General features: G+C 39.1%; 1 protein-coding gene across 1 annotated transcript; it reads right to left on the bottom strand.

The window, feature by feature from the left end:
* Positions 1 to 7,624: 7,624 nt before the first annotated feature.
* LOC145955576 (uncharacterized) lies at positions 7,625 to 9,112 on the bottom strand. The gene is made up of 2 exons (XM_083070499.1): positions 9,079 to 9,112; positions 7,625 to 8,448 (listed from the first exon to the last, which is right to left on the bottom strand). The coding sequence occupies exons 1-2, from the start codon at positions 9,110 to 9,112 to the stop codon at positions 7,625 to 7,627; spliced, it is 858 nt and encodes a 285-aa protein (XP_082926625.1).
* Between the last annotated feature and the right edge of the window lie 6,803 nt (positions 9,113 to 15,915).

Here is a 15,915-nt window from a genome sequence, read left to right as displayed (position 1 = left end):
TCACATCTCCCCAATTATTCTAACCTAATTTAGTGTTTACGTGAAATAGAAGAAGTTAGGCCATGTCTAAAAGTCAACTCCATCATTGAATGAACCATTTTTGCTAAAAACTAAAATTTTGTAAATAAATATCTATTTTTGCTGCATTAGCAATAATTTGAAAGCTGCACCTCGTTAAAAATAAAATTCGAAAGCTGCATCAGCAATTCGAAAGCTGCACGAAGAAGGCCCAATGACGAGTTGGAAGAACCTATATATAGGAAGCAGCTCGAAATTTCAGACGGAGGATCAAGCGGTCACCTCGCAATTCCTGCAAAAAATATTTTATTTATATTGCAAAAATTTCCTGCAGAATAAATTTGCAGGAAAATTTGCAGGAAAGTTTCCTGCAAATTTTAGTTCCGTAACAATTTCTTGCGATTTTGAAAGCTTGCAGGTAAATTTTCTACGACTTTTCTTGCGGTTTTAAAATTTGGAGGAAACTTTGCTGCAAATTTTAGGTATGTAGAAAAGTACCTACACAATTTCTTGCAATTTTTTTCTCAGGAAACGTTACCTGCGGATTTTTTTGCAGCAAAATCCGCAAGAAATATTTAAAATATAATTTTTCTTGCCAACATTTCCTGCAAAAATTTATTATTTTCATGCAAAAATTATTCGCAAGAAATTTTTTACGAATTTTTAAATCCGTGGGAAATGAGTTATCCACGAAGGTTTTACCTGCAAATTTTAATTTGCAGAAAATTTTGCAAGTAACTTGTTTCCTGCGAATTTTTGAGAAAAATTTGCAAGAAAATCCCCAAATAATAAAGAAATTTCTAGTAGTGAATGAGCAAAATTTCTTCAAAATATAAAGTTAACGTAGTATAAACTTAATATATATATATATATATATATATATTTTTTTTTTTTTAACTTTAAAATTTGGCTTAAAATAAAATACACAAAATTTATCGTAAACTCCGTAAAAATATCGCCGCCATACAAAACAAAGAAAAGTGATTCCGTGCCCTGTGTACCTTTTTCAAGTTAAAAGTAATGGCACGTTTCTGATAAAATTCTGTCTTTCAGATTCAGAGTAACTTTTTCGTGTTTTTGTTTTAATTTAAAAACTTATTGAGCTGACAGCTAAAGAGAAAAACATAACTTAAATACATATTTTTAATTTTTAAATTTAAAATTAATTTTTAATTCCTATAATTTCTAAAAGTTTTATTCTAGTTATATATATTTAAATTTTATTAAAAAATCTATTAAATAATATTACATAAAATTTATATATTAAATTCTTTATTAATGAAAATATTATCACATTAAATTTAACTGATGTTATAATTTATCTTAATTTATCACATTTAAATATATTATTATTATGAAGAAGTAAAACAAAATTTTAAAACTACAATTAAAGAATAATTTTAAATTTAAAAGATTAAAAATAATTTTATTTTAAATTTATGAAATAAAAATATATTTAAAAAAATTAACATATTCCATATAGACCATGATTTCATAAAGCAGAATAAGACATAAACCTTGAAAATCAACATATCAATATATGATTTAAACTCATTTTTGTCTGTTATTTTGGTTTAGATTTTTATTGGTGAAAGCTTTGGGTATTTTTAACTCTAGTCGTGTCTAGAAGTCACGCTCTGAATAAGCAATAAAGTATATAATATAATAGTTAATTAAATGTAAAAAAAAATATTAATAATTAATTATATATTTTAATTATATTATGTCATTATAAACATATTTATTTTTAATAATAATATGATATAACTAAAAAAATATAATTAATTCTTAGATGTAAAAACTTTTTATACTAAAAATGTTTAAGTATTAACTCATAATATAATATAATATATAATTCATACGCGTTAAAATGTCAAGTGTCAACTCAGCTATAGAGATTTATTGTTTTGAAGCATGCAATATAGCATGCGTGGTGCCACTTGATCAGCATCAAACATCATATCAAAGTGTATGTTTTATGAAAATTATATAAACTGGAAGGACACAAAATTCGATGTTACCACAACCTATTTTGTGTAGTCTTTAATCTTTATCAAAGACCAGAAAAAATATAGGTAAAATTCCAAATTTCTCACACTGGTGAGTAATTTTGAGATATAAGAATTTGATGAGTGAAATATCTAGAGGGCAGAATCAGAGAAAGAGATCATGCAAAGAAAGCAAGTGTAAGTGTAACGACCTGACTGGTCACTACACACGGTACCGCACACTAGAAACACTGCACAGAAGAGAACAAATGTATACATATAGAGTCTAGAATATACATATACATGATCCAGTCTGAACAGAGTTAAAGTGTACAAAAGAAATTACAATCAAATGTTACTATCACAAATAACTACACAGCAAAAAGGTATCACAACAGAAATCAGCTCCACGGGTCCACCGGAGACTCACCACCAGACACCCACCTATCCTTGCTCTGCTCCCATACATTGTATGATCATTGCAGTCCAACATCATGGAGACAACAAAAGGGTAAGCTAGTGTAATTAAAATTCAACATACAAATATATATCAATATAAATAAACAACAGATATAGTTATCAGCACACTTGTACAACTTATACCACTCAACAATATCAGCACCGCAATGCGGCAATATCAGCACTGCTTAGCAGCAACAACAACACCACTTGAGTGGCTATAACGGCACCGCAAAGCGGCAACAACAGCACCGCCTTAGCGGTTAGAATCAGCACCACATATGTGGCTAACAACAGCACCGACTTAGCGGCTATAATATCCCACAACTCACCACAACCCAGCACAGCACAGCACAGCACAGCACCACACAACACAACAATTCAACACAATTATTATTTTCCATAATTCAGCCCAACAGTCTAAAATTCCGCTATACTATAAAATTTCACTTATTAATCCAATGATTCCAGCTCAACAATACACCTCTAATACAGCTAACATATTTTTCTCCTTGTCATCATAGCATATTCATCAAATACAACATGGTTCTGCATATAACATCATTGATTTACAATCTCGGCACAATTCAACAGCCAACATCATATAGGTCATCATCTCCTTGCGCGCCCGGCGCACTCGAGGTCGCGCCTACCGCGGCTTAACCGAGAGCACCTGGACCAGTGTGCCCAGCGTAGGAGTACTCGCGCCCAGCGAGACTTAACCCGAGAGCACCAAGGCTCTCCCGCGCCTGGCGCAATTCCAAATTGCGCCCAGCGCCTGCCTAGCAGAGACTCAAGGAGTCTCGTGCGCTCAGCGGGGCCTAACCCGCGCCCAGCGTGGGGAAGGCAGAGACCTACCAAGGTCTCGCGCCCAGCGCAATTTGCATTGTGCCCGGCGTGCTCTTGGCAGAGACTCCCAAGGAGCCTCCGCGCCCAGCGAGTCCAAAAGTGTGCCTAGCGCGGCACCAAGTATCCCAAAACATGTTACTCTTGATATCGCGCCCAGCGCAGCTCGAGTCACGCCCGGCGCGGGCCAACCAGAGACTCCCATTTGCAAGCTCGCCCAGCGCACACAGCCTTGCGCCCGGCGGGCTTGCCTAAATAGAGTCTCCTGGTGGTCGCGCGCCCGGCGCGAAGAACAGCGCCCAGCGCGAACTCATCAGTAACTCTCCCCAAGTTCGAAAATTGCTCAAAACCTGCAAATCTTAACAGAAAAACCACATGCAAACGGTTCATAGTGTCATATTTTCACCAAGGAGTTCAAAAGTATCAGCTTTTTGTGCATGCAACAACAATTCAAGCAAATCCCAAACTTTGACTTAAAACCACAAAACCCCCAAAAACCCCAAAGTTTTCAGCAAACTCAGCCATACACAGTAAAATCCCAACAGCCAAAAGGGTTCATAAACCCGTTTTCCAGCCAAAATGCAGCAAAATACTAACTTCCCTTACCTCGGTGAAGAAATTCGAGCTTCCGGGAAGAGACGATTGAGGAACGGAGAAGAGAGAGTCGGAGAAGAAGAGGAACCCCCAAATGTTCAACTAGCAACCTTAGTCACTCCACACCACCACCTTGAATCCAAGAACCAAAGTGAAATCAGCCAAAATGAGAATGGAGGGAGAAAAGAGAGTGAAAGGGAGAGTTAGAGTGAGAGTTGGGAGGGGGAGTGTGGTCAACTAAGGGTAGGGTCTCACAATTTCCCCAACAACAAGAGTTTTCGTCCCCGAAAATAGACTTACTTGGGAATAGAAACGGGTAACGCTCCTAGCACTGCTGCTCAACCTCCCAAGTAGCCTCACCAGTAGCTGTATCCCACAATACTTTCACGAGAGCAATGGACTTGCCCCTCAGCTCCTTCAGCTTATGATCCACCACAGCTACTGGCAACTTCTCAAAAGTCAGGTTCGGCTTCACTTGTACATCATCCAGCTCCACTACATGACTCGGATCATGCACATACTTCCTCAGCTGGGATACATGAAACACATCGTGTAGGTTTGAAAGAGACGGTGGCAAAGCCAATCGATAAGCAACTGGACCTACACGCTGTATGATCTGATAGGGACCCACAAATCTCGGTGTTAACTTCCGAGCCTTCAGCGCTCTTCCCACACCCGAGGTCGGAGTCACCTTTAGAAATACATGCTCCCCTTCGGCAAACTCCAAAGGCTTACGCCTCCTGTCAGCATAAGATTTCTGCCTACTCTGAGCAGTCTTCATTTTCTCCTGGATCATCTTCACCTTTTCAGTAGTCTGTAGGATCAGCTCCGGTCCCACAACCACAGACTCACCATCCTGATACCAGCACAGAGGAGTCCTACATCTTCTGCCGTACAAGGCTTCATATGGTGTCATCCCAATACTAGCATGAAAGCTGTTGTTATAAGTAAACTCCACCAGCGATAGGACCTCCTCCCAGCTACCCAAATGGTCTAACACACAGGCCCTCAGCAGATCCTCCAAGGACTAGATTGTCCTCTCTGACTGACCATCCATCTGTGGATGATAAGCAGAACTCAGCTTCAGCTTCAGCTTCGTGCCTAGGGCCTGATGTAGACTCTGCCAAAATCGGGAAGTGAACCTTGGATCTCGGTCGGAGATAATACTAGAAGGCACCCCGTGCAACCGTACTATCTCCTTTACATACAACTGAGTCAGCTTCTCCAAGGACCACTTGATGTTGACAGGCAAAAAATGTGCACACTTGGTCAACCGATCAACAATTACCCAGATAGCATCACTATTCCTAGCTGACCTAGGCAGCCCAACAACAAAATCCATAGTGATACTATCCCACTTCCATTTCGGAATCTCTATCTGTTGCATCAATCCACTCGGCTTCTGATGTTCAACCTTTGCCTTCTGACAGGTCAGACAGGCCGCCACATACTCAGCGATCTCCCTCTTCATACCAGACCACCAGAAATCTTTTCTGAGATCTTGGTACATCTTAGTCATACCCGGGTGTATGCTAAGTCTACTCTTGTGGCCTTCTTCCAATACAGCTCTCCTCAGCTCAGCATCCTAAGGTAGGCAAATCCTGCCTCTGAACCTCAAGATCCCATCTTCATCCAGCTCAAAACCAGCAGCTTTCTCGGTACCCAGCAAACCAAGAAGTCTCACCAACTCCTCATCCTGCAACTGCTTGAGTCCAACCTGCCTCAAGAACTCATTAGTTATGGTAACTGCCCCACAACTAATGTGATCCTGAGCTAACTCCACACAGAGATTCAAATCTCTGAACTCCTCAACCAGCTTTAGCTCTCTAAGCATCATACTCGACATGTGGATGGATTTCCTACTCAGCGCATCTGCCACCACATTGGCCTTGCCCGGATGATACATCAACTGAAAATCATAATCCTTCAGAAACTCCATCCACCGCCTCTGCCTCATGTTCAGCTCCTTCTGATCAAACAAGTACTTTAGACTCTTGTGATCACTGAAGACACTGAACCGGGCACCATATAAGTAATGCCTCCAGATGTTCAAGGCAAACACCACAGCTGCTAACTCCAAGTCATGAGTGGGATAGTTCCTTTCATGAGTCTTCAGTTGCCTTGAAGCATATGCCACCACTCTCCTGTTTTGCATCAGTACACCCCAGACCCTGATGAGAAGCATCACAATACACGTCAAATGACTCACCAGAATCCGGCAACACCAGCACAGGAGAAGTAGTTAAGCTCCTCTTCAGCTCAACAAAGCTTTGCTCATAGGCATCTGTCCAAATGAATGGCTACTCCTTCCTAGTCAGTTGGGTCAGAGGCGCTACTATCTTAGAGAATCCTTCAATGAACCTCCGATAGTAACCCGCTAAGCCCACGAAGCTCCGAATATCCGTAACAGTCCTCGGGCGCTCCCACTGCAACACCGACTCCACCTTAGCCGGATCAACAGCAATCCCCTCAGCTGAAATCACGTGGCCCAAGAACTTCACCTCATCCAACCAGAACTCACATTTTGAAAGCTTAGCATACAGCTGCTTCGCTTTCAAAATCTCCAACACTGTCCTCAAGTGCTCTCCATGCTCCTCCGGGGTTCTCGAATAGATCAAGATATCATCAATAAACACTACCACAAATTTATCCAAAAACGGCCAGAAGATCCTGTTCATGTAGTCCATGAACACTGCGGGGGCGTTGGTCACACCGAACGGCATCACAACATATTCATAGTGGCCATACCTAGTCCTGAAAGCAGTCTTCGGTATGTCACTCTCCCTCACCCTAATCTGGTGATATCCTGACCTCAAGTCAATCTTAGAAAACACCGACGCGCCCCTCAGTTGATCCATTAAGTCATCTATCCGGGGAAGTGGATATTTGTTCTTAATGGTCAATTTGTTCAGCTGCCGGTAATCCACACACAGTCGACTACCCCCATCCTTCTTCTTTACCAACAACACAAGAGCACCCCACGGCAAAACACTCGGCCGCACCAACTGCTTTTCCAACAAGTCCTCCAATTGACCATTTAGCTTAACCAGCTCAGCAGAAGCCATCCTATAAGGAGCTACTGACACTGGTCCCGCACCTGGAACCAAGTCAATGCTGAACTCCATCTCCCTAACAAGAGGCAACCCAGGCACCTCATCAGGGAACACCTCGGCATACTCCTTCACTACATTGATATCAGCTAAGACCCTCTCGGTCTCCACACTCATAGCAGCAAGCAAAAGACAACACTCTGCTCCATCTTTCAATAATGACTCAGCCTGGCCAGCTGAGATCAACAGCTCATCCTCCTCCTGAGGAAAGATCAACCGCCTATTGGCACAATCTATTAGAATGCGATTGGCAGACAACCAATCCATTCCCAAGATTATGTCAATATCCACCAAAGGTAAACAAATCAGGTTCACCTTGTACTTCTTCTCATTCACCACAATCGGGCAACCCACACACAATTCAGAAACAATCACAGAAGCAGAAGCGGGCATAGACACTAGCAGTCTCAACCCTAAATCACACACAGGTACACCCAACACAGCAGCACATGCATAGGATATAAAAGAATGGGAAGCACCAGAGTCAAAGAGAATCATCACATCCTTACCAGCAGCTTTGCCCTTCCCCTTCACAAGATCGGAAGAAGTCGAAGCCTCAGCACCTGTCAAGGAAAATACTCTACCAGCAGTAGTGGGTCTGTCACCCCTCTAAGTATCAGCTCTCTGTGCGCTACTCCTCTGAGTATCAGCTCTCTGCACATCACCCCTCGGAGTACTCCTCTCGAGTCTGCCCCTAGCAGGACAGTTGGCTAACTCGTGGCCCATCTGATGACATCTAAAGCAACGGCTCTCCGTGTGCGGGCAATCCCTGACAAAGTGGGGCCCAACACACCTGAAACATCTCAGAGTGGCACCTCCACTCTGTCTACCTCCACTAGCAGCACTGGAAGATTCCCGAGCAATAGAACCCCCTTGCTGAGACTGGGGCCTGTCATACGGCTTTCTCTGACTCTCACCCTTCTTGGACCCAGATGGCCCCCCAGCAGTCACAGCACGGTTACCACCTTCCAACCGCTCCACCACCTTCGCCTTCTCCACTAAGGTCGGGAACTCAGTGATGGACATAGGCACCACCACCCTCCTCAACTCATATCTCAACCCATCAGCAAATTTCCTGCATTTCCAGGCCTCAGCTATACCTTGCGAATAAAAACGAGCCAGGTGCTCGAATTTCATCGCATACTCAGAAACTGTCATCCCTCCCTGATGCAGTCGCATAAACTCTGCCTCCTTGGCATGCCTCACGCTTTCCGGAAAGTACTTCTCCATAAACACTGTCCGGAAGCACTCCCAATCAACTATAACTCCTCTAGCAGCAAGAATCTGATAGGTGCCTCTCCACCAATGTTCAGCCTCCCCAACAAGCATGTACACAACATATGTTAACCTCCTCTCTAGAGGACATCCTAGTACTGTAAAGATCTTCTCTAGCTCATGGATCCAGCGGTCAGCTACTTCTAGATCCGCATCTCCTGCAAACTGTGGAGGATTACACTTCCGGAACTCAGCAAGGTCCCGGCTCTCCTGTGACCCTGTAGGTCTTGCTGCACCAGCTGCAGCTCTCTCAGCCTCCATCCTAGCAAAATAGGCATTTTGCTGTTGCATAGCCATGGCCATCATGTCTATGGCACAGGCTATCTGCTCGTTGGTCCTAGTCGTCGTCTACAAAATTAACAACATCTTTCGTAAACAATAACTAAACCACACCACAATCAACAGCACAATAAATCATCACAGCAATTTCAGCACGGCAAATTTTAGCACAACAAACATCACAGCAAAACAACACAGCACAGAGTTAACACAGCAAAAAGCCTAAAGGGACCACCCCCAAAGAGTGTCCACTAGACTCGAACTGCTCTGATACCACTAAAGTGTAACGACCCGGCTGGTCACTACACACGGCACCGCACACTAGAAACACCGCACAGAAGAGAACAAATGTATACATATAGAGTCTAGAATATACATATACATGATCCAGTCTGAACAGAGTTAAAGTGTACAAAAGAAATTACAATCAAATGTTACTATCACAAATAACTAAACAGCAAAAAGGTATCACAACAGAAATCAGCTCCACGGGTCCACCGGAGACTCACCACCAGACACCCACCTATCCCTGCTCCCATACATTGTATGATCATTGCACTCCAACATCATGGAGACAACAAAAGGGTAAGCTAGTGTAATTAAAATTCAACATACAAATATATATCAATATAAATAAACAACAGATACAGTTATCAGCACACTTGTACAGCTTATACCACTCAACAATATCAGCACCGCAATGCGGCAATATCAGCACTACTTAGCAGCAACAACAGCACCACTTGAGTGGCTATAACGGCACCGCAAAGCGGCAACAACAGCACCGCCTTAGCGGTTAAAATCAGCACCACATATGTGGCTAACAACAGCACCGACTTAGCGGTTATAATATCCCACAACTCAGCACAACCCAGCACAGCACAACACAGCACAGCACCACACAACACAACAATTCAACACAATTATTATTTTCCATAATTCAGCCCAACAGTCTAAAATTCCGCTATACTATAAAATTTCACTTATTAATCCAATGATTCCAGCTCAACAATACACCTCTAATACAACTAACATATTTATCTCCTTGTCATCACAGCATATTCATCAAATACAACATGGTTCTGCATATAACATCATTGATTTACAATCTCGGCACAATTCAACAGCCAACATCATATAGGTCATCATCTCCTTGCGCGCCTGGCGCACTCGAGGTCGCGCCTAGCGCGACTTAACCGAGAGCACCAGGACTAGTGCGTCCAGCGTAGGAGTACTCGCGCCCAGCGAGACTCAACCCGAGAGCACCAAGGCTCTCCCGCGCCTGGCGCAATTCCAAATTGCGCCCAGCGCCTGCCTGGCAGAGACTCAAGGAGTCTCGTGCGCTCAGCGGGGCCTAACCCGCGCCCAGCGTGGGGAAGGCAGAGACCTACCAAGGTCTCGCGCCCAGCGCAATTTGCATTGTGCCCGACGTGCTCTTGGCAGAGACTCCCAAGGAGCCTCCGCGCCCAACGAGTCCAAAAGTGTGCCTAGCGCGACACCAAGTATCCCAAAACATGTTACTCTTGATATCGCGCCCAGCGCAGCTCGAGTCACGCCCAGCGCGGGCCAACCAGAGACTCCCATTTGCAAGCTCGCCCAGCGCACACAGCCTTGCGCCCGACGGGCTTGCCTAAATAGAGTCTCCTGGTGGTCGCGCGCCCGGCGCGAAGAACAGCGCCTAGCGCGAACTCATCAGTAACTCTCCCCAAGTTTGAAAATTGCTCAAAACCTGCAAATCTTAACAGAAAAACCACATGCAAACGGTTCATAGTGTGACATTTTCACCAAGGAGTTCAAAAGTATCAGCTTTTTGTGCATGTAACAACAATTCAAGCAAATCCCAAACTTTGACTTAAAACCACAAAACCCCCAAAAACCCCAAAGTTTTCAGCAAACTCAGCCATACACAGTAAAATCCCAACAGCCAATAGGGTTCATAAACCCGTTTTCCAGCCAAAACGCAGCAAAATACTAACTTCCCTTACCTCGGTGAAGAAATCCGAGCTTCCGGGAAGAGACGATTGAGGAACGGAGAAGAGATAGAGTTGGAGAAGAAGAGGAACCCCCAAATGTTCAGCTAGCAACCTTAATAACTCCACACCACCACCTTGAATCCAAGAACCAAAGTGAAATCAGCCAAAATGAGAATGGAGGGAGAAAAGAGAGTGAAAGGGAGAGTTAGAGTGAGAGTTGGGAGGGGGAGTGTGGTCAGCTAAGGGTAGGGTCTCACAGTAAGGGCAGCCATTTTTTCATGGTGGTGACAAATCATGAGAGTGATTCAATAGTTTGATCTGATCTCACAAAAATCAAAATTAGAATTTTTTTTAATAATAGATAACTCAAGAACATCACCAACATAAGGTTCAGAAGGAAATGATAATAAAGAATGAGAGCCTAATTAGGCCATCAAAATGGCATGTCTGTTTTGATAAGTTATCTTTTCTAATCTCTAAAAGGTAAGAAAATCTTAAAATAACCGGACTATTAGAATATGCACCTGAACTGAACTTTTTGCATGAACTGAACTTTTTAAAATATATAGAACCAAAATGTATCAGTTTTAGTGTTTTGTTATGTCTGTTCTATTTTTAAAATACATGAAAGATAGAATAGAGCACATATATTATGTTCCATCTTGTTCTAATATTTCTATACCACTAGTTTACCTTTGTAATATCCTAATTTTTTTAGATAACGATATTCTTAATATTATTATTAAGTGTATTCTTCTTAAAATAGTAATTGAAATTTTTAGTTATGATAATATATATATATATATATATAATAGATAATAAGTATAATATTTTCAATATGTATATATATATATCAAAATTTTATTACAACATTTTTAGCGAAATAAAATTATAAAATATTTATTCCTAATTATATAATTATTATGATTTAATTAATAAAATAGAATCACCTAATATTTATAATTTTATTATTATTTTAAATCAAATTCTTAAATTTTAGTTAGTATAATTAAAATATAAAAAAATGCTAGTGTTTTATTTTATAAAATCTTATGTTCAGTAAACTAAATATATATATATATATATATATATATATATATATATATATATATATATGTGTGTGTGTGTGTGTGTGTGTGCGCGTGCGCTATCTAATTATATTATAAATATTACCTACGAAAAACAACTTATTATAAATTTGCATGATGCTATAGACATATAAAACAAAATAGTTCAATGGTTTGACTAGTTGTGCTTAAGAACTACATGTACTGGGTCATTCAAATCCTACCATGGCCTTATATATTTTTATATGAATAATTAAAATTATGAAATGATAAATATATCTCTCCCAAAGTAAATCAGGGCACTTACGAAATTGAAATGGAAACCAAGCCTATAAATAGCGCATTGAACCTCAACGAAAATTTGAAAAAAAAAGAAACATTGTAACAGCCTCGGTGAGAAAAGAGAGAAAGAAAGAGAGCGAAGTAAAAAAATTTCTTTGACGCAACTACTTCTTGATAAGTTTACATTCCAAGGTAAGGGGGAGGAGAACTTTATCTCTTTAAAAAATTTATTTACTACTATGTTTATTTATTTATGTTATTTTCCATGTGTATTTATCTAGTGAGGTGTCCCTAACCTCATTTATTTGCTTAACCTACGATTATTGTTATCCATAATAATTATTAATATGTTCATATTTTATATTGTTTAATTATTTTATAATGATTATCATTGTCATTTAATTAATTGGTGCTCTTAATATATTTTATTTACGTATATGTTATTTAATTAAAGCTTAAATAATGATAAATTCTCAAATTTATTTAGCGTGATTATTTTTATGATTGATTATAATATAATTTTGTTAAATTGTCTTTGACTCGTTTTAAAGATAAATATTATTCTATGGCCATAGAAGATAAAATTTGAATTATTTGTAGCTGGAGGTTTGACCTTGGGGATTTAAATGAGTAAGAAATGAAGGTAAAATATCCTATTGTTGGTTAAGGTAAAATATCCTTTTATTGGTTGATATTATGATAATGTTCATTTATATTGACTACAAGTATAATTCAAATTTTAATGTTAATCATCATTAATATATTTTTAGTATTAATTATTGCTACGCATGTTATGTGATTATAAATATTTATTTGAAAACTGTTCTCACTCCTTATATTTCTTGTGTAATATAATCATAAAAATAATTAAATAAATAGAGATGGATGTTCTAGCAATTCCAGCTCCTTTTCCTTCAGTAATTTCTGTAGTATTTTATGGGACTACATAGAGTGTTGATGCGGTAGCAAACACAGTCACATTTAATGGAGTGGCGGTGTCGAGTTTTACCTTCTCTCCAAACCAAGAAGTCCCTACAGTGATCGACGGTCCCATATTAGTTACTTTCTTTTTACCGCCCGCTAACCATGTGAACCCAATTATAAATTTGTTTCAACCACCCATGTAAATATTATAATAGAAGTAGAAAAAGAAACTAGGTTATGTAAATAGGCACGTATTGTAAATGTTTCCAATAATATGTAATATATATGTAAAAGTAAGCAACTATGCACGTAATGATAAATATTTATGGTACGGTATGATATATAATATTATTACTATACATGTGTTTTCTAGCTAGAAATATTATTTATATATATACGTATATTACTGTGATTAATATTAATAGGACTAGACGTTACATTTTAATGGTATCAGAGCAACGTTCTATGTGTAACTTGGGGAAATGTGCTAACCATGTTTCTAGTATAATAAACTAATCTATAAAAATTTCAGATGACAGGAAGGAGAAATACAGAACTGACTGAGGCTGTGCAAGCTATTAGGGACATGGCTGCCGCCTTGTTAAGGAATCAACGACCGGAAGGAATGGGGGAGTCACAAGGATTAGTGGAATTTAGGAGAGATAAACCTTCTCAATTTGACGAAGGATATAATCCTGAAAAGGCTAAATTATGGATTAAAGAAATAGAAAAGATATTCCGAGCTATGAACTGTCTTGATAACCAAAAAGTAAATTATGCAGTGTTTATGTTAGTAGGAGAAGTATAATATTGGTGGGATAGTACTAGGAGACTATTAGAAGGAGGAGGAATAATTATTACATGGGAAGTATTCAGAGCTAAATTTTTTAAAAAATATTTTCCTAATGATGTTATGAGGGCTAAAGAAATAGAATTTATGCAATTAAAACAAGGGAACATGACAGTGGGAGAATATGCTTCTAAGTTTGAGGAATTGGACTTAGACCAGAATTAAGAAAGGCAGTAGGAATATTAGAAATTTATGATTTTCCCATATTAATACACAAGTGTCATTTTCTGGAAGGTTTTGATCATAATAAGGATAACAGACCAAAATCTTTTGGTCCTCAGTTTAACAAGAAAAGGAATAATGAAGGAAAACCTTATGATCGACCCCAATGGAAACCCCAATCTTCTCAATTTGCAGGAAATTCCAGTGGACCCATGAATAATTAAGCTAAGTGTCTTAAGTGTGGACAGGGTCATTATACTAAAGACTGTCATCTCAAAGGACCTGTTTGTTTCAAGTGCGGAAAGCCGGGTCATGTGTTTTCTGAGTGTGGACAACCAAAGGCGCACGCGAATACTTCTGGACTCAAACCAAGACCTCCTACAACTGGGAGAGTTTATACCATGACCAGAATTGAAACTTCTCAAAACAACGATTTAATACAAGGTACATGTTTCATTAAAGGCAAAACTTTAAATGTACTGTATGATTCAGGCGCAACTCATTCTTTTATTTCCAATGATTGCGTTCAACACCTTCAATTGTCAGTTTCTTCTTTAGAGTCTAATCTAATTGTTTCGACCCCTACAAACAAATCTGTAATTGCCAAAAAAAATTGTTTAGACTGTCCTATTTTTATTAGTGATAGAAAATTTCTTGTAAATTTGATTTGCTTACCTTTATCACAATTAGATGTGATTTTAGGTATGAATTTGTTATCTTCCAATCATGTCCTTCTCAATTATGCAAAAAGGTCTGTAATGTTTTCTGATTCTAAGGACCTATTGATTTCATTATCCAAACCAATAAGCAAGTTTTCTTGGGGTAAAGTTCAAGGATATTTAATTTTATCCTCTATGGAAGCTAAAGAGGAAGTCGACTTGAAAAATATAGCTGTTGTTCAAAATTTTCTTGAAGTTTTTCCTAATGACATTCTTGGTTTGCCACCTGACAAAGAGATTAAATTTTTGATTGATTTAATACCTGGAACTGGACCAATTTCAATGGCACCTTATAGGATGTCACCTTCTGAATTAGCGGAGTTGAAGAAACAATTAGAAGAGTTGCTTAAAAAAAATTTATACGCCCTAGTGTATCACCTTGGGGGCTCCTGTTTTGTTAGTTAAAAAGAAAGATGGAAGTTTTAGGTTATGTGTAGACTATCGTCAATTAAATAAGTTTACTATAAAGAATAAATACCCTCTTCCTAGGATAGATGATTTGATGGATCAATTGAGAGGAGCCACTGTGTTTTCTAAGATAGATTTAAGATCAGGATACTATCAAATCAAAGTGAAAGCAGAAGACATACAGAAAACTGCATTTAGAACAAGGTATGGTCATTATGAATATCAAGTGATGCCTTTTGGAGTAACCAATGCACCTACAGTGTTCATGGATTATATGAATAGGTTTTTTCGTCCGTATTTAGACCATTTTGTGGTGGTCTTTATAGACGATATCCTCATATATTCTCAAACTCATGAAGAGCATGAAGAACACCTTCAAAATGTTCTTCAAGTCCTAAAAGATAAACAATTGTATGCCAAACTTTCTAAGTGTGAATTTTGGTTAGAGGAGGTTAAGTTTTTAGGACATGTGATCTCCAAAGATGGAGTGTCTGTGGATCCGTCTAAAGTAGAAGTAGTTCTACTATGGGAACCTCCAAAGACGATGACAGAAATCCGTAGTTTTTTGGGTTTGGCAGGATATTATAGGAGATTCATTGAGGGATTTTCTAAAATAGCAATGCATTTAACTCAACTCATTAAGAAATGACAACCTTTTGAGTGGACAGAAAAATGTGAGAATAGTTTTCAAGAACTTAAGAAAAGATTAATCACTGCACCAGTCTTAGCCTTACCCAATCCTAATGGACAATTTGTCATATTTTGTGATGCCTCAAAAATAGGATTAGTGTGTGTTCTTATGCAAGATAGAAGGGTAGTAGCATATGCTTCCAGACAACTGAGAGCTCATGAAAAGAATTACCCAACCCACGATCTAGAACTAGCTGCCATTGTTTTTGCACTCAAAATATGGAGACATTATGTGTATGGTGGTAAGTTTGATGTTTTTAGTGATCATAAG

Source organism: Cajanus cajan, chromosome 1, assembly GCF_000230855.2.
Source record: "Cajanus cajan strain Asha chromosome 1, NIPB_CcT2T_4, whole genome shotgun sequence".
In the NCBI taxonomy this organism is placed as follows: Eukaryota; Viridiplantae; Streptophyta; class Magnoliopsida; order Fabales; family Fabaceae; genus Cajanus; species Cajanus cajan.
Note: the sequence above shows the minus strand (reverse complement) of the source record. Positions and strands in the feature narration are given on the sequence as shown.